Source organism: Rattus norvegicus, chromosome 1 (assembly GCF_021556685.1).
Source record: "Rattus norvegicus strain SHRSP/BbbUtx chromosome 1, alternate assembly SHRSP_T2T, whole genome shotgun sequence".
NCBI lineage: Eukaryota > Metazoa > Chordata > Mammalia > Rodentia > Muridae > Rattus > Rattus norvegicus.
In genome coordinates this window covers 227,293,622-227,317,401 of record NC_141534.1, presented here as the reverse complement: position 1 = coordinate 227,317,401, position 23,780 = coordinate 227,293,622, and the positions used below count along the sequence as shown (strand labels likewise).

The 23,780-nt window shown below is 42.3% G+C and overlaps 1 protein-coding gene and 1 long non-coding RNA gene across 17 annotated transcripts in view; one reads left to right on the top strand and one right to left on the bottom strand.

The window, feature by feature from the left end:
• The window catches only part of LOC134483972 (uncharacterized), a 66,985-nt gene extending 63,574 nt beyond the window's left edge, over positions 1-3,411 (top strand). Inside the window, exon 8 of the long non-coding RNA XR_015653063.1 lies at positions 485-3,411. This is a non-coding gene — a long non-coding RNA (uncharacterized LOC134483972). The remainder of the gene's footprint in view (positions 1-484) is intronic.
• The window catches only part of Prune2 (prune homolog 2 with BCH domain), a 271,622-nt gene that overhangs the window by 14,185 nt on the left and 233,657 nt on the right, over positions 1-23,780 (bottom strand). For 8 of the 16 annotated variants that reach the window (NM_001419567.2, XM_087549667.1, XM_087549653.1 and 5 more), the window contains 5 exon segments: positions 1,439-1,537; positions 9,890-9,976; positions 11,621-11,752; positions 12,299-12,401; positions 18,428-18,601. In NM_001419567.2, coding sequence (NP_001406496.1) covers positions 1,439-1,537; positions 9,890-9,976; positions 11,621-11,752; positions 12,299-12,401; positions 18,428-18,601 — 595 coding nt within the window. 16 annotated transcript variants of the gene reach the window in all.

Genomic DNA, 23,780 nt, shown 5'->3' with positions numbered 1-23,780 from the left:
ACCCCCAGTTACTCCATATCATTATTTTTTAAAGGAAGGGTGGGTTTGGGAGACAGGATGCAGCTTCTGGCATATAGGCCAGAGCTGGAGGGTGCACTGGTCGAGACTCAGTGAGGCTCCTGAAGACTGAACCCTGGTTAGGATCTGGTAAATACTGTGCGGCTAAGCTGAGTCACCTGACTCTAGTAAGGTTGTCAGTAGCCAATGTTAGGGACCGATTTGGCTGATGGAGAGAAACCAAATACATCTATTTGTGAGCCATTGGGCTTAGGATGACACCTGGAGAAAGATGAAAACCCTACTAGAAAAGCATGTGGACATTTGCTGGCCGGATAATTTGGATTTGAACTCTGGTCCTATTCCTGCCTGATCCCTCCTCCTACTTCCATGGGTAACTTCTTACTCACTTACCTCCCTGGCATCTGTGAAATGGGGTCCAATTAAATTAAGTGAGCTATACAAACACAGCTCTTCTTTGTTCCAGGTTAAGCGGTAATGGCGAAAGAGAAGACCCCAGCTTCTATGTGTGTGCTACTAATAGTTTTGGAGGCCTCATCAGAAAGTCCGTTTGGCTATCTATTTTCTGGAGGGAGATACAGAGCACTTGTCTTTTTCTTAGAGTCAGTGATCAAGTCCCTTTCAAGTCCAATGAAACAAGAACAGGTTAATCAGACACACCAAGAGACAAAAGCAGGACAGGACCCACAGAGAATTAGCGGTTCTTTGCAACAATGTATCAGATGGGAATGTCCATCCTCTGATATCCCTGTCTTCATATTCCAGTGCCAAATGCTTGGAGTTAGCTTTTATTACTACTTTCAGACATAATCTGCACACCCACAGTGTACGTGCTTTCCACCCAGGCTGCCTCCCTCCCTGGTCCTAAGCAAGGAAGCTACTTCTCACCACCCACCCACTCCTCAACAAAGGCACTCTCTAATCTTCTGTCTAAAGGCTGTGTTGAGGACAAGGTGGGGAGGCGGAGGGATTTGAATAGTCTTCTCTGTATCTATTTTCTAGGGCATGTAGTAGGGTTAAGTACAAACTACTTAAGGAAAAAAATCCAAATTATGGGAAGACCTTAATATAAAGTATAGTGTAACAGGTATTAATGTCCTAGTTAATACTAAGGATGTCTCTAGGGTGGAAACAAATTTCAAGGTAAAAATGTCAATAGTTAATCTTGGTTGGAAAAATATGATCAAATATATTGTATGAAATAAACAATTTTAAAAGTCAATAATTAATCATTACAAGTTCCGTGAAAGAGGATCCGAAAGAATAGCAATGTTCTAGCAAAAGCTTTATTTATTAGCTAACAGTTAATATCCCCTTTAGAAATAAGATGCCATTTCCCATCATTCTAGAAGGGACTGTTTCCCGTCCCCCTTCTCTGGTGAGTAATTTCTCACCAGCACTCGGAAGCCCTCACACTTACTTGATGATGCTCTCTGGAATGTGGATGCAGTCCATGGGGATCAACCCACTGAGCTCGGATAAACTAGACACATATTTAATTTTACTGCTGAATTTTGAGCTGGAAGAAAAAGAAAAGAAGACTTACTTCATCAGTGGCTGCACTTCCCTCCTAAAACCATCGTCTTTCCCCAAGGGTCTTCTTGCAATTCTTTTCTACATTATTGTCAATGGGGAAATGGGGGACAAAACCCAGGCTCTCACACACGCTAAGCTGCCCTCTGACCTATATCCACATCCTGAAATCCTGATATGCTCAAGCTTGACCCAGTGTGCTCGCAGAACAGAAAGGATAGCATTATCTCGGCCATTGTTATGGGTCCAGTTTCATAACTGCTTTTTAATATTTTTAATTTCTCAGAAGTTAATACATGAGCACTGCATCTCCGTCATGCCTCTAACCCTCCCCTCTTCACAAATTCATTTCTTCTTTATTATTGTTATATGCCACGCATAACACATATACATACACATATATATACATACACACATGCATACATACGTGTCTATTAGAAATATTAGGAATAGCCATTATTTTTAATCAACAAATGTGTGTGTGTGTGTGTGCACGTGCGCGCGCACGTGTGTCTGTGTGTGTACTTCCTGCATACAGCAGGTGTTGCTGTGAAGTATCAAGTGCTTTGTGGAACAGCTAAGTTGTGCTAGGTAACACATGACACCTCCCATGACACCTCCCATGACACCTCCCATGACACCTCCCATGACACCTCCCATGCTCATTTTCTTTTGTTTTATTTTTTAGTGAGAACATTTTAAGCCTACCTTCTTAGCATTTGGAAAGCATAAAACACATTTAATAATGCTAGCCACCGATTGCAGACTGGTACAACCATTCTGGAAATCAGTCTGGAGGTTCCTCAGAAAATTGGACATTGAACTGCCTGAGGATCCAGCTATACCTCTCTTGGGCATATACCCAAAAGATGCCTCAAATATAACAAAGACACGTGCTCCACTATGTTCATCGCAGCCTTATTTATAATAGCCAGAAGCTGGAAAGAACCCAGATGCCCTTCAACAGAGGAATGGATACAGAAAATGTGGTACATCTACACAATGGAATATTACTCAGCTATCAAAAACAACGAGTTTATGAAATTCGTAGGCAAATGGTTGGAACTGGAAAATATCATCCTGAGTGAGCTAACCCAATCACAGAAAGACATGCATGGTATGCACTCACTGATAAATGGCTATTAGCCCAAATGCTTGAATTACCCTAGATGCCTAGAACAAATGAAACTCAAGACGGATGATCAAAATGTGAATGCTTCACTCCTTCTCTAAAAGGGGAACAAGAATACCCTTGGCAGGGAAGAGAGAGGCAAAGATTAAAACAGAGACTGAAGGAACTCCCATTCAGAGCCTGCCCCACATGTGGCCCATACATATACAGCCACCCAATTAGACAAGATGGATGAAGCAAAGAAGTGCAGACCGACAGGAGCCGGATGTAGATCTCTCCTGAGAGACACAGCCAGAATACAGCAAATACAGAGGCGAATGCCAGCAGCAAACCACTGAACTGAGAATAGGACCCCCGTTGAAGGAATCAGAGAAAGAACTGGAAGAGCTTGAAGGGGCTCGAGACCCCAAAAGTACAACAATGTCAAGCAACCAGAGCTTCCAGGGACTAAGCCACTACCTAAAGACTAAACATGGACTGACCCTGGACTCTGACCTTATAGGTAGCAATGAATATCCTAGTAAGAGCACCAGTGGAAGGGGAAGCCCTGGGTCCTGCTAAGACTGAACCCCCAGTGAACTAGACTGTTGGGGGGAGGGCGGCAATGGGGGGAGGGTTGGGAGGGGAACACCCATTAGGAAGGGGGGGGGAGGGGGATGTTTGCCCGGAAACCAAAGAATTATTATTAAGTATTAAATAAATTAAAAAAAAAGAATAAAATGCTTAGGAATAAAAAAAAATGATGCTAGCCACCATGTTGTATAAGCACTCCCTTGAGCATCTTCATTTTCTACCTGAAATTGTGCGCCCTTTGAGTATCTTCCAACACCGGGGCCTTGAATTTACCAATCTACTCTCCAGTTCTGTAAGTACCAGGCTTTCAGATTTTGCACTCGCCTCTCCCTCAGCAGCCATGGTGGACTGGTTCCAGAAACCACCACCTAGTCCTGGAGGCCCCAGGTCCGATAATGTTAAAGTCTGTTCATAAAGTACTGTAGAATTTACATAGGAATTATGTATACGGACTGAAAATTCTCTCTGAAAACAAATGACCCAACAAGAAAAAGCCATGTATGTATTAATATTTTCCATAGTAATGTATAGACTATAGCAAAAGCTTTATTAGATAATACTTAATATCTCCTTTAAAAAAAGATGCCATTTCCCATCATTCTAGAAGGGACTGTTTCCCCGTCCCCCATTCAGTGGTCGGCTGATTCTGTACTTACAGACCTCACAGATACTGAGGGTGGACTCTATGAGGAAATCCTGTGGTATTTGGTCAGACACTGTTTTACATGGTTTATGGGAATTAACTTTTTTTTCATTACATCCTGGTGAGGAAGATAACATTTTCTCTCTTTTTAAAATAAGAAAGCTGAGGGTACTCAGTGGGGGAGCCTGGAGAAGCTGTGCGGTCTAGCCTCAGAGTCCACACTCGTGAGCACTGTGTTCTCATAGGTCTGGGTTATGGCTTAGTTGCCATCTCTGTTCATTCATTTTAACAAGCAGAATTATTATGAGTACTTCCAGACTCCAAACTTTGATTATACTAGAAAAGCATGTGTAGATTTACTTTCCTCTCAATTTTCAAAGTGTAATTAAAAGAACTTTTTACTTTTTAAAACTTTCAGTAAGAAAGCTCATTCTGGAGAGGTCAACATTCAAAGCTGCATCCCAATAGAACTGGATTTGAGTCACGAGTGATCTGTAACACAGGGATCATCTTAGATGTGCGTAAGTGCATAGAGGTGCCTGGAAGGAGATGGATGAAACCGAGTGGAGACTTTGTCCCCGGGGAACTGGTCGTTTGTTCAAGGGAGAATCTGGCACTGCTTCAAATGACGAGATGCATTTCTGAAAATGCGTTTTCTTCTTATTTGTGTAATTGCAAACTGGTTTAAAGATATTTCATTCCACTTGAAGTGAATTTGCTCAATGACCTAAAATTCTTTCATGGTTTCCATGAGCCTCTGAATTGTGTGAACTGCCAGTTAATTGGCTTTTTAGCCACCCCTCCTGCTCAGTAGCTTTTCACATTTTTTTTTTTGTAAATTTATGTCTATCATTAATGTTTTACTTGTGGCTTTCACCAGGGAATGTGACTTGTGAACAATCCAACTGCTTCCAATATACTTGTATTCTTCCAACCAAGTCCTGAGTCAACACACATTCCCAACAACACGCTCTAAACTACTTCCTTTGGAGTTTGGCACTAGACTAGAGGTCAAATAAAAGACTAAGCAGACAAGTGAGGAGGAGGGCAGCAGACACACCCCGACCCCTCTGAAGGTTTGTTCACTGGTACGGATGGTTTTAAACACCGTGCTCTGCCCTTTGTGCCTCCCGCTTTCTCTTTCCTCTACCCAGATTGCTTTTCTTTGTACTGACAATTTTAGAATTTTGGCTTCCTTAAAAAACACAGATAAATATGATAAGAATATGTTCCCATTTTAATCCCAGGACATGGGGCTGCTTCAGACTGTCCACAGCAGCTGACTAAGATTTGCCTCGTGCTCTAGCAGGGGCGTGGGTTTTGCCAGCGGTAGGTCGTTTCTGTAATTGTGTGATGTTTGGAACTCTGGGGGGCGGGCGGTGTTTCAGAGGCCTGGTAATTGTTGGTGGGTCACTGTTGATTCTTGTTGGTCACACGTTGTTAAGTCATTGCCCCATGAAGAAAAACGAAGAAAAATTGGTTATCCTGATGGCAAATATCAAATTTACCCCAAGGAATTCAAAGCCCCTAATCAGCAGAAAGTAGTTAATAACATTGCTCCTCCTTTTCTTTCTATCCTTTGCTCTCTCCTGTCTAGTGTTGGGGGATTGGAAGTGCGGAGAAGAGTGGAAGAAAGAAGAACCTACAAAGTAACAAATGGCAGCTACATTTCTTCTTAGTCTGTTAGCTAACCCACCTAGTCCCTCAAAATTCACCTTTAAGATGGCATAGACAGCTCCCCACACACACACAGGCCACAGCACAACATGCTTTCCACACATTACCCTCAAACTCATCCTTATCTAGAGATATCCCCCCTACAAAGTGCAATTCCACTTTGAATGGTAACTGCCGATTTAATCTGCCTGTAATCTGGGCACAGCCATTGAGCTGTGGAGTTTCTCGCCAATGGAGTGATGAGCATTTGGCACAGATGAGTAGCTCATTTTAAAGATTTGTTTCTCATTTACCTTCACCAAAGATGTGCACGTGTGTGGTCACAGGACAACATCGAGTTTCCTTTTCTATTAGCTTTTGTCTCTTTTTTTTCCCCTCTGGCCGAAGATAGAGCCTGTGCTTTTTCAGCTAGGCTAGCAGCCAGAAAGCTGCAGCTACCCTGCAGGCTTTGCCTCCTCTATAGGAGTTTTCAGGACCCTGTCTAGCTTTTATATGCGTGTTGGGATCTGATCTCAAGTCACTGAACTTGTTTCAACAAGTTATTTTAATCATGGAGCCAGCCCTGTCCATAGAGTTTTTAAATGGCCGACGAGAACACCAACCAACAATAGTTTAGTGATCAGAAATAAAGTGTGACTGGATCACAGTCATTTACTTGTTTCTAAAGTGTCAATGGTGGAATTGAGTACCTGAAACCAAGAGCAAAGTTATTACTAAGACCTAACCTGTTGACTGATTGCTTATGGTCAATGATTTAATTATTTCTTTCATTAATTCATTTATTCACTTTATATCCCTGTTGCAGCCCCTCCCCTCTGGTTCCAGTCCCACCCTCCCAAGATTCTCCCATTACCCCCTTCCCTCAGAGAAAGGGAGCAGTCTCCCTTACCGATTCACCCTGGCACATCAAGTCTCATCAGGTGCATTCCCTCCCACTGAGGCCAGACAAGGCAGCCAAGCTAGGGAAAAGGAATCCAAAGGCAAGCAACAGAGTTCATTCAAGTCAGAGACAGCCCTGCTCCAGTTGTTGGGGAACCCATATGAAGACCAAGCTGCACATCTGCTACATATGTGTAGGGGGTCCTAGGTCCAGACCACGCATGCTCTTTGGTTGGTGGTTCAGTCTCTGTGGGATTCCATGGGCCCAGGTCAATTGGTTCTGCAGGTCTCCTGTGGTGTCCTTGATTCCTCTGGCTCCCATTTCCCCCCAGTCTTCCAAAAGACTCCCTGAGCTCTGCCTGATGTTTGGCTGTGGGTCTCTGCATCTGTCTCCATCAGTTGCTGAATGAAACCTCTCAGAGGACAGTTATATTAGGGTGATTTAATTCTATTTGTTTTACAATCTTAGAACTTGAACTTAGGGCCTTGCCCATTGCACATGGTAGGTAAGTGGTCTACACTAAGCCACTGTGTGTTATCCATTATCAATTTTTAAATTCATACGGCAAAGAATATTTTATTTATTAAAAAATGTATGTTTACATGATGACTCATGCCCACAATCCTAGTATTCATGAAGCTGAGGCAAGGCTGGGTCTGCTGCCATATGACTTTAATCCAAGAACTCAGGAGGGAGTGACAGGAGGACTTTTGTGAGTTTGAGGCCACCCTAGTCTACATAGAAAGCTCCAAGATAACCAGGACTACATAGAGAGACCCTGTCTCAAAAACAAACAAACAAAACCCCCCAAAAACAAAAACAAGCCCTGCCCAAAACAAACAAAAAACAAAAGAAGAAGAAAGGAAGAAAAGTGGAGGAGGAAGAGGGAGTTAAGTAAAGAGTTGGTGATGACGCTGAGGCAGGAGAAGCTGTCAGTTCAAGATTGGCCTGGCTTGGGCTACTTAGTTAGTCACAGGCCAGTCGGGGTTATAGAGCAAGACCCTGTCTCAAAAGCCCCAAAACTAAAGCTTGCTTAATAAGAGCTGAATTTGGGGGTCTGGTGAGAGGGCTCAGCAGTAAGAATGCATACTGCTGTGGATTTGGTTCCCAGCATCCCCATTGGGTGGCTCAAAGCTGCGGTAACTCCAGCTCCAAGGGCTCAGACGCCCTCTTCTGGTCTCCACAGACACCAGCACTTATAGGCAATGCCTGTATAAAACTTTTTTGTACTTTTGTTTCTTATTGATTATTTGGGAGTCTTACATCATGCGCCCCATCAGTCCTCCTGTGCCCACCTCTCCACCCATGACCTCCCTCCCAACAAAGGAGAAAGGAAAGAAAACTCCATGTTGTGTTGTTGATATACTCACTGGAGTATGCTCAAACTCCTAGTGGCCAGACCCACTAGGGAAAGTGAGTCTTTCTCCCCCTGCACCCCTGCCAGAAGCCATCAACTGTGGAGAACAGAGCAGCCGCTGACTAGTAAAGGTGCCAGCTCTCCTGTACCCAGGCCATCTCTGTACTGCTGTGCAGTGTCTGGCCAGAGGTAGGGCTCATACAACATTTTAAATAGGCTTTTGGTATTTTTTTAAAGCTAAAATTTGGGCTAGACAGATGACCCATCAGTTAAGATCACTTATTTTTCTTCCCAAGGATGTGGGCTTGAGTCTTAGCACCCTGTAACCTCAGATCCAGGGACCAGGCAACCTCTTCTGACCTTCTTAGGCAAAACACACATACACAGAAAATAAATTAAAAATAAATAAAGCAAAAGGCTAAATAAAGTTTTAAAAGTTTATCTGTGTACATTGACTCTTACTCTCTTATCAAAGAATTTCTGTAGTTAACAAGCAGCTTTTTATAGTTCCTGTACTCTCTAAAGTATTCAGAATACCACTCCTTTCTCTGTGGGGAACAACATGTGCCACAGAAGATAAATTTGGGGGACTGGTTCTCCCAGGTCACCTTGTTGAGGCAGAATCCTATTTCTGCTTCACTACTCTAGGGCACCGGACATGAGCTTCAGGCTGATTCTCCTGTTGCTATCTCTTATGGGAATGTTGGGATTACAGATGTAGACCACATCTGTTTAGTTGGTTGGTTGGGTTTTTGTTGCTGTTGTTGTTTTTGGTTTTGTTTTTGTTGTTTTGAAATAGGATTTCCCTATGTAATGGCCCTGGCTGTCCTGGAACTTTTTTTTTTTTTTTTTGTAGATCAGGCTGGCCTCACAGAAACTCCTCTGCATGCTGGGATTAAAGGTGTGTGCCACCACATCTGGCTTTTAATGTGGGATTCTGAGGTTTGAATTCAGGTCATGGGTTTGGACAGCAAACATTTACCCACTGAACCATTTTACTAGCCCACACTCCCTAATACGTTAAAAAAGAGGCAATCCATCAAATTCCTCATACTTTAGTCATCAGTTCTTTTTTTTTTTGCCATCAAAATCCTGCTACTAAATTGTTAGAGTCAGGAACAAGAATGCTAATAAATATTGTCATAATAATATTTAGTATTTTATTTATAATAAGTTAAAGTAAAATAGCACTCCCTCTAAAAATATCTGGAAGGTACAGTGAAAAAACAAACAAAAAAGCAATACAACTCTCCCTTATTTTACATTACACACACACACACACACACACACACACGCACGCACACATGCACGCATGCAGGCACACATATTTTACATTTAGTTATTAACTACCTTGATGGTATATGAGACTTTATATTATTTTTAAAGGTTTCTAGAAAATAAATCCTGTTCCACTCATTAAACCATTTCAACCTTTACTACATTATGGACTGTGTCTTGTTTTCTTCACACCCCCAAACATGAAGTCCTATAGTGCCTAAGACAAGCGTTGATGCTAACATCTGAGCCTGAGACACCTCTCAGACCTGCCCCAGATGCTTCGCTCAGTTTTGGTGCCTGCACAGTTCTTGCCCAGAGGAAATGACACACGCAAGGCCTGCACTTTTGTCCTTCCTAGCCTTTACTGTCTCATTTCACTAGAATATTCTATTTCATACAAAATATGCATTCGCTAATGTGACATGGGACTCTCACCTTCATTGTCCACACTTAGAGGAAGCAATTTACAGGTCAGGTTTTGCAATAGTTGACGAAATAAAGTAAATATCACTTAAAAAAAAGAAAGTGTTTGCTAAAGAAGCTTATGGCATGAAACTTGTGATCCTTCTGCCTCACAATCCCGAGTGTTGAGATTATAGGTGTGCGCCATCGCATCTTTAAGTGAGGACTCTTGATGCACAGTACAAAAGTATCCTTCCAGGAAGGCAGGGGTAAGTTAAATTTCCTTGGATTCTCTTAGCTTACAAATCCTTGTTACATACTTTGTATTTTTGTACCTTTTTTTTGCATATTTTGAAAACACACCATGTGGTCATCTTGTGACTATCACAGTTATACCTTATAAAAGGCCGAGTCACTGCAAGGATTGTTCTGATGAACCAAGACGGGTGGACAATGATGAATGACTTCAAATTCTTGCGCAACCTATTTTTGAAAAAAGGAAACAATTCTATATTATTGCTAACTTTCTTTCCCATAGAAAATAGATCCTCAAATAAGAATATATGCAGTTCTGGGGATGAGTTCTTAGGAAGGTTACAATGTCTGATGTATAGAATGTCCAGGGTTAATTTTTTGAATGCCTTTCGTATGCTTTCTCTCTCTTTATTCTCAATCCTGTGTATGCATGCACGTGTGCGTGTGTGTATGTGTGTGTGTGTGTGTGTGTGTGTGTGTATGTGTGTGTGTTCATACGCATGGGTATGTGTATAGGTGTGTATGTATTCCTGCAGAGAACCCAATTTCTAGTGTTATTCCTCAGGAGCCATTTATCTTGTTTTCTGAAACAGTCTCTCATTAAGACTAGAGGTTTGCGGGTCAGACTCTGCTGACCAGCCAGTGAGCTCCAGGAATCTGCTTGTTTCTGCCTCCCCAGAACTAGGCTTACAAGCATGGACTACCACACCTAGTTCTTTTTTGCCCAAGTGCTGGAAATTAAACAAAGGTCCCTGTGCTTTCCCTGGCAAGCACTTCATAAACTATCTCCCTAAATTCCTAAAATTAATTTTGAGACATAATTTGACACTTAAATCTCATTTTTCCACCAATGCAAATATGAAAGAGAAGGGTGATACAGCAAACAAATGTCTAACAACTGCCATGATTTTGCTTCATGACGATCTTAAATTTTGTCAGCGTTATCTTGGTTAACTTGAAAGAATATGCTCTCTTACTATTTAACATTAATTAACTAATTAATTGGTTAATTTTTTGGTTTTGGTTTTGAGACAGGGTCTTGTGGCCTTAAACTCACTGGGTAGCTAAGGATGACCTCTAGCTTTTGATCCTCTTGCTGCCACTTCTGGAAAGCAGGGATTATAGGTTTCTATGCAGGTGATGGGACACAGTGCACAGGCCAGCATTCTTCCAGCTAAGTTATAGCCTCTAACCCTTGACAATGTATTTGGTCTGACTAAGCCTTATTTTGTTCTTTTATAAAGAAAATTGACCATTTTAATAATTTTTGGTTTACAGGCACATTTTTTCCAGTATTAACAATGCTACTTTATTATTGTTAGATCACAAAACAGATTTTAGTCGAAGTCAACAGGGCATTCTCATGGCATTTATGAAAGACGCCTCATCTAATGGGATGTAATACATACTAGATATCATAAATTCGTCATTTGGGTATTTTAATTTTCCTATAGCGGGCAATACAGTTTGAGCAGAGAGGAAAGCATCTTGAGGAAGGAGAAGACAAAGGGGCAGTCACCGAATACTGAAATAACACAAGAGTTTTGTCAACCATCATGACCCTACTGCAGAAAACAGTAGCCAGGTCACACGACACCACTGAGACTCATGGGTACCTCGGTTTGTCCACTCGAGTTGCACCAGCACACTTTCAGTCTAGAATGTGTCGGGTCTGTGGCTTCAGGACGACAGCCAACCAGATCTAGGAGGTTTAGCTTTACGTATCACATGACACTTTCATCACTATTTTGACAATTTACTGCTTCATGTATGAGTAACCTGGTATCTCTCTAAGGTATGACTGTATTCCATAGGCTAAAAGAGAACTATTGAGGGAGTTGCAACAGGGTTTAAATGGCTGCACACACATACCGTCTGTCAATCATCTGGTAGCATTTCTTCATCCAGCCTAGCCCTGGCATCTTCCGCCTTGGGGTTGCTCCATTTAAATACACAATCATGTAGTCTTCTGCTACCATCAGCTCTAAGGTACTTATTACATATCTGATCACAGGAAGGAAGAGAAATGTTTTCAGTTCCCACATGAGAAATTTCATTCTATTTACCCATAATTAAGTGACATTCAAATTACAGGGTGAATGACATTGAAGAACAGTGGTACGAGAACTTGAGAACAATGCATCAACATTGCCCTTTTATCTGTACATGTGCAGCCGCCCTAGAAAAATATGTGGGTTTAAAAGCTGACATTAAAAAATAGTATCAGCAATGTTATCAAACATTAAGGGCAACTCAGATTAAACAAGGTCAAGAGTCTGCGAAGGCAAGTTTCCCTCACTAAGACCATGCTATCAGGAACAAAAACATGCCCAAAGGAAATGTCATAAAAGTTTTAACTACAGGCCAAACTCTACTCGTTTGCTTAACCTTCTATTCTATGAACAGAGTTCCCTAGAGTAAGGCTCTGTGACTGAAATCCTACTAGCTTCTTATCAAAGGCTTGGGACCTGCTAGACCATAAACCCATTCAGGGAAAGACGCTTTATCAGTTGTCACATGCCCACAGAGGTCAACCCAATCACCACTCACAGGAAAAGGTTTTCCATGACATAGTGGTAATCCGCCCGGCTGCTGTCTGGCAGAAAGCAGGCAGCAAACACAATGATGGCATTCAGACCGTCCCCATAGTATCCTGGGGACAAATGAAAAGATATGTGTAACTGAATGAAATCCCTTAACAAGCTCATATTGTTCCTAAAAAGAGAGAAATCTGAAGTCTTGTTCAGCATGTGCGTGTGTGTGTGTGTGTGTGTGTGTGTGTGTGTGTATGAATATATGATATATCATAAAATAAGTAAGGATAGTGAAAGATACCCTATAGATATATACACATGTATTTATCATTTAATGGTTAACACCTTTATATAGAGTATTGAATGTATGAGACACATCGACTCATATGTCTTTAACTTAAACTACACTGATTTATAAAAATGCTAATCTATATGAAATTTTATTCTGATGGCTGAGAAAGAGGTTGTATTAGACCTCTATTGGTCCTCTCTAGTTTGAGATCCAGTTAGCTGTGACCATCCAGTCAATGGATTGCAATACAATCCCAGACCCACACACTCCAGTAACCAGGGCCTAGTAGAGAGACATGCAAAATACCTTAATTTTGATTTCCAGGCCTACTCATTTGACTGTAGTGATCCTGGATTCTCTGGATAAAACAGGGAGTGCAGGAAGATGTGGTAACTTCTGGCCAGGCCCAGAATAAACAGCACAGAATTCACAACTTCATTATCATCGAGAAAGCAGTGTACTAAAAAAAAGGGGGGGAGGGAAGTGCTACCTACATTCTCCTTGAGCCCTATGAAAATATATGCATTTGGGAAAACTTGAGAATCATTTCCAGATGAGTTGGGTGGGAAGTATGGTGGAAGTGTTATTTGCAGGTGGAGCTGAGAAAAACAGGATCTGTGAGATGCAAGTAAATCTACCATTCAAAGTCCGAACACCTCGGGACATCATTCCCATCCTTTCAAATAACTGATATAATTTTAGCATTCTCTTTCCTCAGAGTTTATTTCTGACATGAGGCACCTGATGGATGGCAGGTGCTGGTCAACTCCCTATGGTAAGTGTTTGGAATGAACTGCGTCTCTGATCCATAAAAAGGATGGCAGTGCCTCAGATTGTCATTGGAGAGTGCTGAGGGATTAAACTTAGGACCCCAGAAATGCTACACTCACGCTCTAGCACTGAGAGACCCTAGACTGGTTTTAAATATGTCCATTTGTACTACCAGGGCCTGGGCCTAGAGTCTGCCACTGAGTTACCTCTCCAATCCTTCACTGTTTTTATTCAAGGTCTTGCTAAACTGTCAAACTTACCTTGAACTCACTCTGTGACCTAAATTTGTAATCCTCCTGCTCTAGTAGCAGGACTATAGGCATACACTGCCCCCCCCAGACCCTACTTACATTTGTCTGTCTCTCTGTCTGTCTGTCTATCTATCTATCTATCTATCTATCCATCTATCTGGTGTTTGAGTATGATGGGTGTATATAAACATGTTCCTTGGCCCACCAGTGGAGATCAGAGAACATCCTGTAGGAGTCAGTTCTCTCCTTCTACCATAGGAGCTCTGAGCATGAAACACATGTCACCAGGCTGGTAGAACCCTGAACTGCTTAGCCATTGCCCCAGCCCACTAAATATCCCCATCCACATACTCGTAGTTTACATTATGTGGTTCCAACTTTGTAGTCATTACATAGAGATGCCTTTGAAGCTTTGAGCAGGACAGGACAAGAGTAGCCTCAGGCCTGATCCCGTTCTCCCAGAACTCAAGCGCATTTCATTTCCCTTTCAGAGCTGTGACTCTGGCTCTGGGGGTGACAAATGTTGATGGCAGATTGGGATGGCTTCCCCTTAATGTCCCTTACAGAGATACTGATTATGACTCTACCACCAACAAAGCAGGAGTAAAGTGAACTAGCAGTGTATCCAGTTGTGGGCTTGTAAGGGTGACTGATTTGGGGTATTGTACAGGGTCTTTTTTTGCCATGTATTTAAGATGCTACCTACATCAATATTACATCTAGTGTAGCACATCTGTGAGAGAGCATTCCCTCAGCCTCCCTCTGGACTTGCTGCTTTAAGACCACGATTCCTACTAGTTAGTTATTTACCAACTTCTGAGAGTGTTAACATGAAGAAAATCTCGAGACATGTATTTTTAAGTGAGGAGTTCCCATTTCAAACAGTTTTACTTCTGAGGACTCACAAATCAATGGAAATCCACAAGGGATGCTCGAGCTAACATGAAGACATACAGTTCAGACAGCACAGGAGAATGTAAGTGACCAACACGAAAGAGTTGACACCACAGTCCCACTGGGAGAACAAGCATGAACACATCTTTCCAAACAATAGCTGTCAGCCGCAGGTGTCAGACTCACTGAGATCAGGACTATTCTGTGAGCTTTTCTGCTTCTGGAGGATTCCTAAGAAATGTTACGTGTGCTCAGAATGCAGTGGCACTGCAATCCCTTCATCACCTAGCAAAGGACTACACAGCGGCCGCTGTCCGAGTGACGCATCGGCTTTGTACAAAGTTGCTGAATTTATAAATGAAAGCAAGTCTAGCACTTTGGGTAGAAGAAATGGGACAAAATGAAAGGGAAGAAAATAAGAGGAGGTGGGTGGTGCAAGGATACCAACAGAGGAAGAGGATTCTCACGGGAAAGCTGGTCCCCTAAATAGTGAAGTGGTATCTTTGGAATGAGTCTTTGGACATGCTTGGAAAATAACTGCTCACCAGTGAGATGTGGTAGCATATGCTGGCAATCATAGCACTTGGGATGCCAGAGAAGGAAGATTATTAGTTCAAGGTTTCCCTGGGCCATATAGCTAGATCCTATCTCAATAAAATAAAATAAAATAAAATTAAAATAATTAATTGAGTAGGAACAGTAAGTATACTGAGGAACTTTGCTCTGTAGTCCTCTGTACAGATGCTTTCCGGATCAGCTAATCCCTTATCTTCTACCCCAAATCATGCCACTGTTCAGGGAAAGTTGCCTATTGGTAATAGCATAATTCATATGAAATTTGGGTTGTCTGTCTGTTTGTACTGGGGATTGCACCTAAGTCCCAGCCCTGGCCGTGGAAATGTTCTACTGTTGCACCTCATTATCAGTCTTATTTTTATATTCACTTTGATTCAGTGATTCAATAAGATGTCTAGATTGGCCTCCAATTGCTCTATAGCCTAGGAAAGTCCTAAATTTAGAATTTCCCTGTCTTAGACTCCCAAGTAGTTGGAATCACAGGTCTGATGTGAAGCTTGGTTGTTTAAATCTTAACTTGTCAGACTCTGTTCTCATAAACAAGAGGTGGATGTAGGATGCATGTTCTGGTGGTGGCCGGGGATGGGTGGGTGCCAGCAACTCCACCATGGAGCCTCCTGAGGCCCTATGGAGCAGTGGTGGCAGACCTTACCTGAGGTGACACAAGAGGCATGAAAGAGATGTGACCCAAGTTTGCTGGCCAGCAAATGGAATGGAGAGAGAAGGAAAGATGTCACAGGACACACACACACACACACACCAGCCAGCAACGCTTCTGCCCATGCTTTCCAGGCTCGTCTGTCCAGTAACACTGCGGAGAAGGTTACCTGAGTCTCCTAGAGTGAAACAAGAGAAGTAAAAACAGAAGAAAGGAAACTCCTTGTTAACGTTTTTGGTATGATGGCTCTTGGTTATTCAGTGACCTTATTCTCAGCGCTAAGTTTAAAAGATATACATATCAGTTCTTGTTTCCTCATGACCTCATGACATGGGCTATGCAAAACCATCCATCAGGCATTATGCTTTTTTTTAGTGGTGGTGTGGGGGGGGAGTTTCATGGGACCATAGGATGTGAACATTGGTATTACAGTCTGCCTCTGTCCGCAGATAGAGTGACTGAGGCCAGAAAAGGTTAGGGGATGTACCATGGTCTGAGACCCTGAACTGTGCACAGGGTGTTCATGCCATGGTTACCAAATCTGAAGAGTGAATTATAAACAGAGCTACAAACACTGAACAGCATCTAACTGTATGTCAGTTTCTTTAAGCTCTTGGTTGCTCCCATCTTGCAGTTTCCTGTGCTGAACACTGTCCTACCAGAAGTTTCTCTTGGGGCTGACAGGAAACATCTTCAGAGCAAATGTGGATAGAGCACAGAAGCAAGACTCATGTTTACTGTGCCATCTATTTTGACATGTTCCCCAGAAGCTAGGCTGGGAAGTTTGGTTGGCCTTGGCCACTAAGATGCTATGTAGCCACAGAGTTTAGGAAAGTGGTGTGAGTTTCCAACATGGGAGATTAAGCTTCATCAAATTCAGAAGTAACATCTAAGCAATTTTTATCTACAGCACAAAAGCTGCCCAGCATGTAGGAAGAGGTGGCTTCTTGATCACGCGATGAGGGTACAGCCAGAGGAATATTCATGCAGCTGGGTACCTGGAGGAGACTGAGGCAGAGCCAGGGAAAGGAAAGGTGGCCTTCTCTTCAACACAAACTGACAGTCATTCAGACAAAAACCAAGTGCACACAACATTGTGGAGAGGAGCAAGTGCCAAGGGGAGGAGGCAATAGGGATGGAGCTCAGCAAACAGGTTCCCCTCAGGTCACACATGGACTTTAAAGAGACTATGGCAGGCAGAGACAGTCTTCACTACCAAGTGCACTCCTGATGACCACTCTAGTGTGATTCCAATGACTTGGACACCAGGACACCCAACCCATTTGATTTGACTGAGCTTGAAAAACAAATAGGTGATTCCACTGAAGCATCAAGAGGTAGTTATCCTTTTGGTGACAGCAGAACTGTGAGCAGCCTTTTCATGACATGGTACTCTAAGACAAAGAGCTAAGGGCAACCATGTCCAGGCCTCATCATCATGTGACTTTGATGAACTCTGGCAGACTTTTCTATATTTCCCCTTCATTGTAGAGAAAGCCCAGTTAACCATTTTGTAGTCAGCCTTTGTGAGATTTGTTTGTTTGTTTGTTTTTTTACTTCCCCAAAGTAAACAAACCAAAACTATCAGAGGGGCACTTTGAAGCAAGGACTTCTGTGAACACTGGAGAAGAACTCTGGTTCTGTTTCTTAGCCCAGCAAGGGTTTGACTCTACAGTCCTTGGCCACTCTCAGTAAGCTTTGCTCAGCCTCATTCCAAAGGGCCGTGGGAGAGATTCCTCTCACAGGATCCTACTCCTGCCCACAGCAGCCATCACAGGGCCACACTGCCATTCCAGATCATATAGTAAGGCAGGAAATAGAAAAGATCAATGGCTCCTAAGAGCATCCTTGTCTCTCAGTCAGTTTCCTTGGGTAGCCCTGGTGCTCCTGGGAGGTAGTGGTACATGGAAAGGAAAATGAGAGATGCATTAGGGAAGGGATGACTGCCCAAGATATCTTCGTGCTCATTAGAAATCAAATTCTCTTGATTTGATGCAGTATCAAGAAGGGCGAAGGATACAGCTCAGTGGTGGAGCTTTTTACCTAGTATATGCAAAGCCCTGGCTTCAGCCACCAGCACTGAAATGTTAGCTCTTAATGCACTACCAAAGTGTATTTTCCCAGTTCTCACTAAGGTAGAGAAGGCACCGACAGCAGCAGTTGCCTTGTGAACTTGCACATTTTCATGATTGGCTAGGTAGTTAGGGAGTTGCCTCGAGATGACAGGAAAGGGACACATGCAGCCGACAAACCAAACAGCCACTGATGTTTTCTGAAGTCAACAACATTCAACGCAATGTCTGTGCTCACCTGACTTTTTTTTTTCCTGAGGGCTCCAATTGATCAAAGCCACTTTGGTGCCTGGAACTCCCCAGGTAAAACAATTGAAATACAAACACACATTGCCAAATGCCTGGGTCTCTTGCCAAAATGGATGTTTTGACTGTGGTTAACTTTTGTCTGTTCCAAATTTAATGTGGTTCATAGAAAAATAAACTTTTGGTAGGGGAATTAACTATTAAGCTGAGTCTAAAAAGATATGTTGGAGCCTCTGAAGGGGATAGGAAGCCCCTCTCGGGCGGAAGTCTTATAATGATCATTAGGTTCTATGTGCCCAGAATTCAGTTGAACCCCACATTTGTTTCCCAATGAACAATAAAGCTTGCTCCCCCCATTTCCCAGACTCAAATAGATCTTGAATACCTCCATGAGAAATGACTCTCCTATAGGGTTCGATGACCTTCATGTCAATCCGCTGCTCCTGCTCTCCAATTACCACCGTCCTCCATAGCCGGTTGTCTTCTCGCTCTTCTTCAGCCGTATACTCTGGAATAGACTCTGACTCTTGACCAGAGCTTCTGTTGGCCATGGGATCTTCTGGAAGTGAAGCACAGAATAGGACTTCACAGAGAAAGCAGACGAGAGACTTGATTGTAAGACACCTCTTTGTGGAGCTGCCTACTGGAGCTGCACACCACACATGGTTTCCTTAGGGGCAGACAGCAGCCTGACCACACAGCACCTACTTTATGGACTGATTGAAGAACCTAATTGTTTCTTAAGGCCATGATGAAGTAGGAACAATTGAGGTTAGAGTTCTGGTACTGGCTCATCCTTGTTCATGCTGAGTAAACACTATAGGTCTTTCTGGTTGAGTAATATCAGACCGAGATACCTTTGGCTTCCTCATGCTATCTCCCCCAATTGCTTGGACTGTTTGAATGCCTTTACTTGGTGACACTACCACTCTTAGACCTCTTCTGGAAGACTCTTGAGACAGGGATGAAACCACTGTCTTGTTGTGAAACTAGGACACATGCTCATATAGAAACCTGGTAATGCTCGCCAAGCACTGTTTCAAAATATGCTTCAGTAAAGACTGCACAGGAGATGAGGAACAAACGACTTTGTAGACTGGAAATTTTGGGTTCAGAAAGCAACAAGAGCAGCAAAAACCCCACTGACTAGTCTTTGGTAGAAAGTTTGTTCTTATGCATTCAAAATAACCATCATGTTTATTAATAAGAATAAGTTGCAACTGCTACTTTTACTAGAAGTACTGGTAGAGTTTAACAGATGTATTCTTCATAGCTTTAAATGATATGAAGGGAAAGACTATTTGTATCTTTTCCTATCATTCTGAGATGCTACCCTTCATATTTTTACATAGTGGGAAAAGATCATTTAAATTACATCGCTCTTTGTCACAATCTTCCTGTAGCACAAGGATAGTAACAGTGGCGCTGCTCCTACCCACTGGTACTGGGTACAGCAGCAGGTACTAAACATTATCCCAATACAGAAACTGGTAACAAAGCTAGCAGCAAATACAGTTGATAGTGTGCTCTGTGAATTCCCTTAAGCTACTGACAGGCCTTGAGCGTGACTCTCGGTCTGACAAGGCTGGGAATACCTTGGGTTATGAAACTTTGTCAGAATCACCTTTAATACTCACTTCCATTGACATGTCCAACAGTTAGCTTAGAAACCTACTCAGACCACTCAAACTTTGAGAAGGTGAGTGGACAAAATCAGAAGAGCTTGAGCAAGCTCTTGGAACTAGAGATAGCCTATAAGGACCCACAACACAGCGTTGCATCCTGGAAGATTTGGCAGTCACTACATATACACCAGCAACTAATTACTCAGTATTGGAAGCTGAAGCTCAGCTGGGAAGCCCGCCCTCGCCCTTGCCTTTTTTGGTCAATACCAACAGCCGTACCACCCACAGAGCCCTGGCTCATTCTGGTTCCATTGTGTTCCCAGCAGCACTCAGCAGCTTGTCAAGATGGATGGCAGGAACCATGGTTCGAGCTTTCTCTAATCTGTCCATGGTGATCTCTGTGCAGTGATAGGAGAGGGTTGTGTGTGTGTATTCGTAGTCATCTGTTTTGTTTCTGGGTTTTTTTTACAAGCTTTACAAGGGGGGGTCCCTTTCTTTCTTTTCTTTCTTCTTTTTCTTACTATGTACTAAATAGCCCTTATTCAATTTATTAAACTAAAATGCACGTCACACAAACACAGTAAAATTATTTTGGCAAAAAAGCCCTGGCAACACCATGGACAAAGATAGTCTTTTCAATAAATGGCACTGGGACTCCTGGGCATCTCACAAGTAAGAAGATGTATGTCTAAGGGTTTCCATTGCCGTGAAGGGACACCATAACCAAGGCAACTCTTGAATTGGGGCTGCCTTACAGTTTCCGAGGTTTAGTCCATTGTCACCATAGTGGGAAGCATGAAATCATGCAAGCAGACATGGAGCTGAAGGAGCTGATAGTTCTCCATCTTGATCACAGGCAGCAGAAGGAGACATTCCCTCCCACACTGAGCATGGCTTGAGCATACATAACCTCAAGGTCCACCTCCACCGTGCTTTCTCCAACAAGGTTACACCTCCTAATAGTGCCTCTCCCTATGACTAAGCATTCAAACACATGAATCTATGGGGACCATACATATTCAAAGCACTACAGTGTATATACAGCTGAAGGGGCAGCTCTGGTTATGATCACTTGCTGTACGAGCATGAGGACCAGAGCTCAGAGCTCACCGAGCCAGGCACAAGCCATGAGTGGTCCACTGCATACTTATCCTTTGCACTGATGGGAGCAGAGACAGGAGGGCCTCTCTTGCCATAAAATATGAGTTCTGGCTTCAGGGGGATACTCTGCCTAAAAGGAATAGGGTGGCAAGGGATAAAGGAATACACCCAGTGCCCTTCTCTGACTTCTCCATGCATAATACACACATGTGTGTGCAATACACATACATCATACTCACACATACATAAACACATACCCACAAAATAATAAAATAAAATATGTGTGTGTACGTATGTGTATATATACATAGGCAAACGTGTGCATTTGCATCTGCTCACAAATTGGCTCAAATTGGATCATACATCTAACGTAAAATGCTCAAACTATAAAGCTCAAGGTAAGAAGACAACGTAAGAGAAAATCTACTTGATCTTGGCATAGAGATGATATTCATCTATTTGTTTGTTTGTTTGTTTGTTTGTTTGTTTGTTTTAATAGGGTTGCCATGCCACCTGGTTTGGTCCAGAACTCATGAGCAAAAGCATGCCTCCTACCTCAGCCTTGGCCTGCAGTTATGAGCCGCCTATCCTGGGTCTGAAATTGATGACTTTAAATTCATGAAGTAAGTAATTGAAAACTAGACTGTGCTAAAGTTGAACACAAGTTCTATGTAAAACAATACCAAGAGAATAAGAAGGAAGCTACAGACTAGAAGAATAAATTTATCGAATACAAATCTGGTAAATGATTATTAATCAAAATATAAAAAAATGCTTAAGACTTCACAATAAGATGAATAACTTGATTAACAGCTAAACAGTAAAATGGTGCTGGTGCTGTACCTCAGAAGTGGAGTGTTTTTCTGCTATGTACAAGGTCCTTTGTTCAGTTCCTTGCAACACAACACAACAGTTAGACACATGCACACATGTGCATGTGTATACATATACACATAGAGGCAAAAGAACTGAGCACACATGACCAATGAAGAAAAAGATACTAAGGAATCATAAGAAAATATGTATAACATCATTTGTCATTACAGCATTTAAAGATAACACAACAGTAAACTATTATTATGGACACTACTACTAGAAATTCCAAAGTCCAAAACATTGACAAGCACCAAACTAGCGAGAATGTGGTGTATCAGGGACTCTCCTGGGGATGGAAATATTCTGGTAACTTCGGAAGACAGTTTGGAAGTTTCTTATAAATAAACTTCATTCATACAGTCCAACACCTTTGTAATTACCCAACTGGAAGGGTATTACCAGATAAAAATCTCCACATATATGTTTATAGTCACTTCACTCATACTTGCCAAAACTTCAAAGCAACCAAGATGCCTGTAAACTGGTGACAGAAAAACAAAGTGTCACATACACCCACTGGGAAGTCAGTGTCACATGGAGACACAGGGATATCACTGCAGGCTGAAAAGAAATGAATCCTCCAGATGTGAAGGAATCATAAGTGCATTAGAAAAGAATATCTATCTGAAAGACTACTGACTGTGTGATTCTACCTATATCACATTCCGTAAAGGGCAAAGCTGGAGAGACAATAACCCTTGGCAGCCAAGGTTTAGATGGTTCTGTGTGGCAATTTTCTGCCATATGAAACCCTCAGAAGTCTAAGGAAAGCTAATTTAGACAAGATGTTCTAAGGGAGGTAAAGCCGTTTAGCCAGTAGGGAAGCCCCTTAACTTCGGAAGTAAATAATTGAAAGGCTTCAGGAAGTCCCTGAAACTGACTACATTACACAAGGCTCTTTCCTCTTGAAGCACATATAAGCTGTAAGGACCATTGGAAGACAGATAATCTAGGCTGCCTAGAATACTCTCAGACAAGCTGAGCTGCCTGGAAAAGGCAGAGACCAGCCCTGCTGCCCAAAACAAGCCCAGAGCAACCCATCTGCCTGAAACAGACACGCTCTACCTGTTGAGCACTACATTCTGTGCAGTGTGCTAAGTAGGCTTTTGGTGATGGCTGTGGGTTGAGTCATTTCTGCTGCTGTAATTAACTCCTCAACCACACTCCTGTGAGTAACCCCAATAAAATTCACTGTTTAACTGAGTTGAACTTTGATGACATCCTTGTTTTATTCTGTTGTTGGTTCCCTGTCTGGGGTGGGTAGGTGTTTACTGATGTCTCCATAGGAATACTGTCACACAACAAAGAGGGAGGAAGGATAAATCACAGGTCACTTTCCACTTTGTCTAAATGCACAAAATGTACAGTTTCAGGAGTGGAACCCCAACAGAAGCCGTACTCTAGCACAGAATGGTGTGCTTTCAAGGGAGGCTGTTAGTTGCTATAGATGCAAGTGAAGCTAGTGAGGGAAGTTGTGAGGGTAGGGGAGGAGGAGGGAGGGAACTAGATATTTGACGTGCAATTTGGATGTTAACCTAAGAGCTCTATAAACATAGTTTATTGGTTGAAGAAAAGTAACATTTAAAACTAGAAGCCACAAAGAAGGTCTTAAAATACAACCCCTTATACTTTATAAAAATGAACATGAGAATTTCTCTGTCTAACAATTGATCCTATCCAATAGCACAGGGGTCTCCTCAGCTCAGGAATTATAACCCTAATCAATTTAAAACCAGCTCTCAAGCATTTTACTGTGTTGAAGTCTCTTAGTTCATCAATTCCGTGATAAAATAGTTAATTTTATTGTATTTTGTAATTTTGTTTTGTTTTGTTTTAAAGAATTTGCTGTGTTATCTTCACATAGCAGTATTACGTCATTGGAGCTCATATGGCTGTAGGGTAATTTTCTAGGAACAGCATCTTGCTTGCGTCACTGGGTGTGGAGCATTTAATTTTCATGGATATTTTTATCCTTGAATATGTCACACTAGAATATGTCAGGGTCTGTTTCCTTCTGTTTTTAAAACACCGGAGACTGTCAGGATTTTTAATCCTTGACAATTTAAGATATGTTTTTCTATAATAACTAAAGAGGGCGAGAATTTTATAATGTCCGTTGCTATTTCTGCTTCTCTC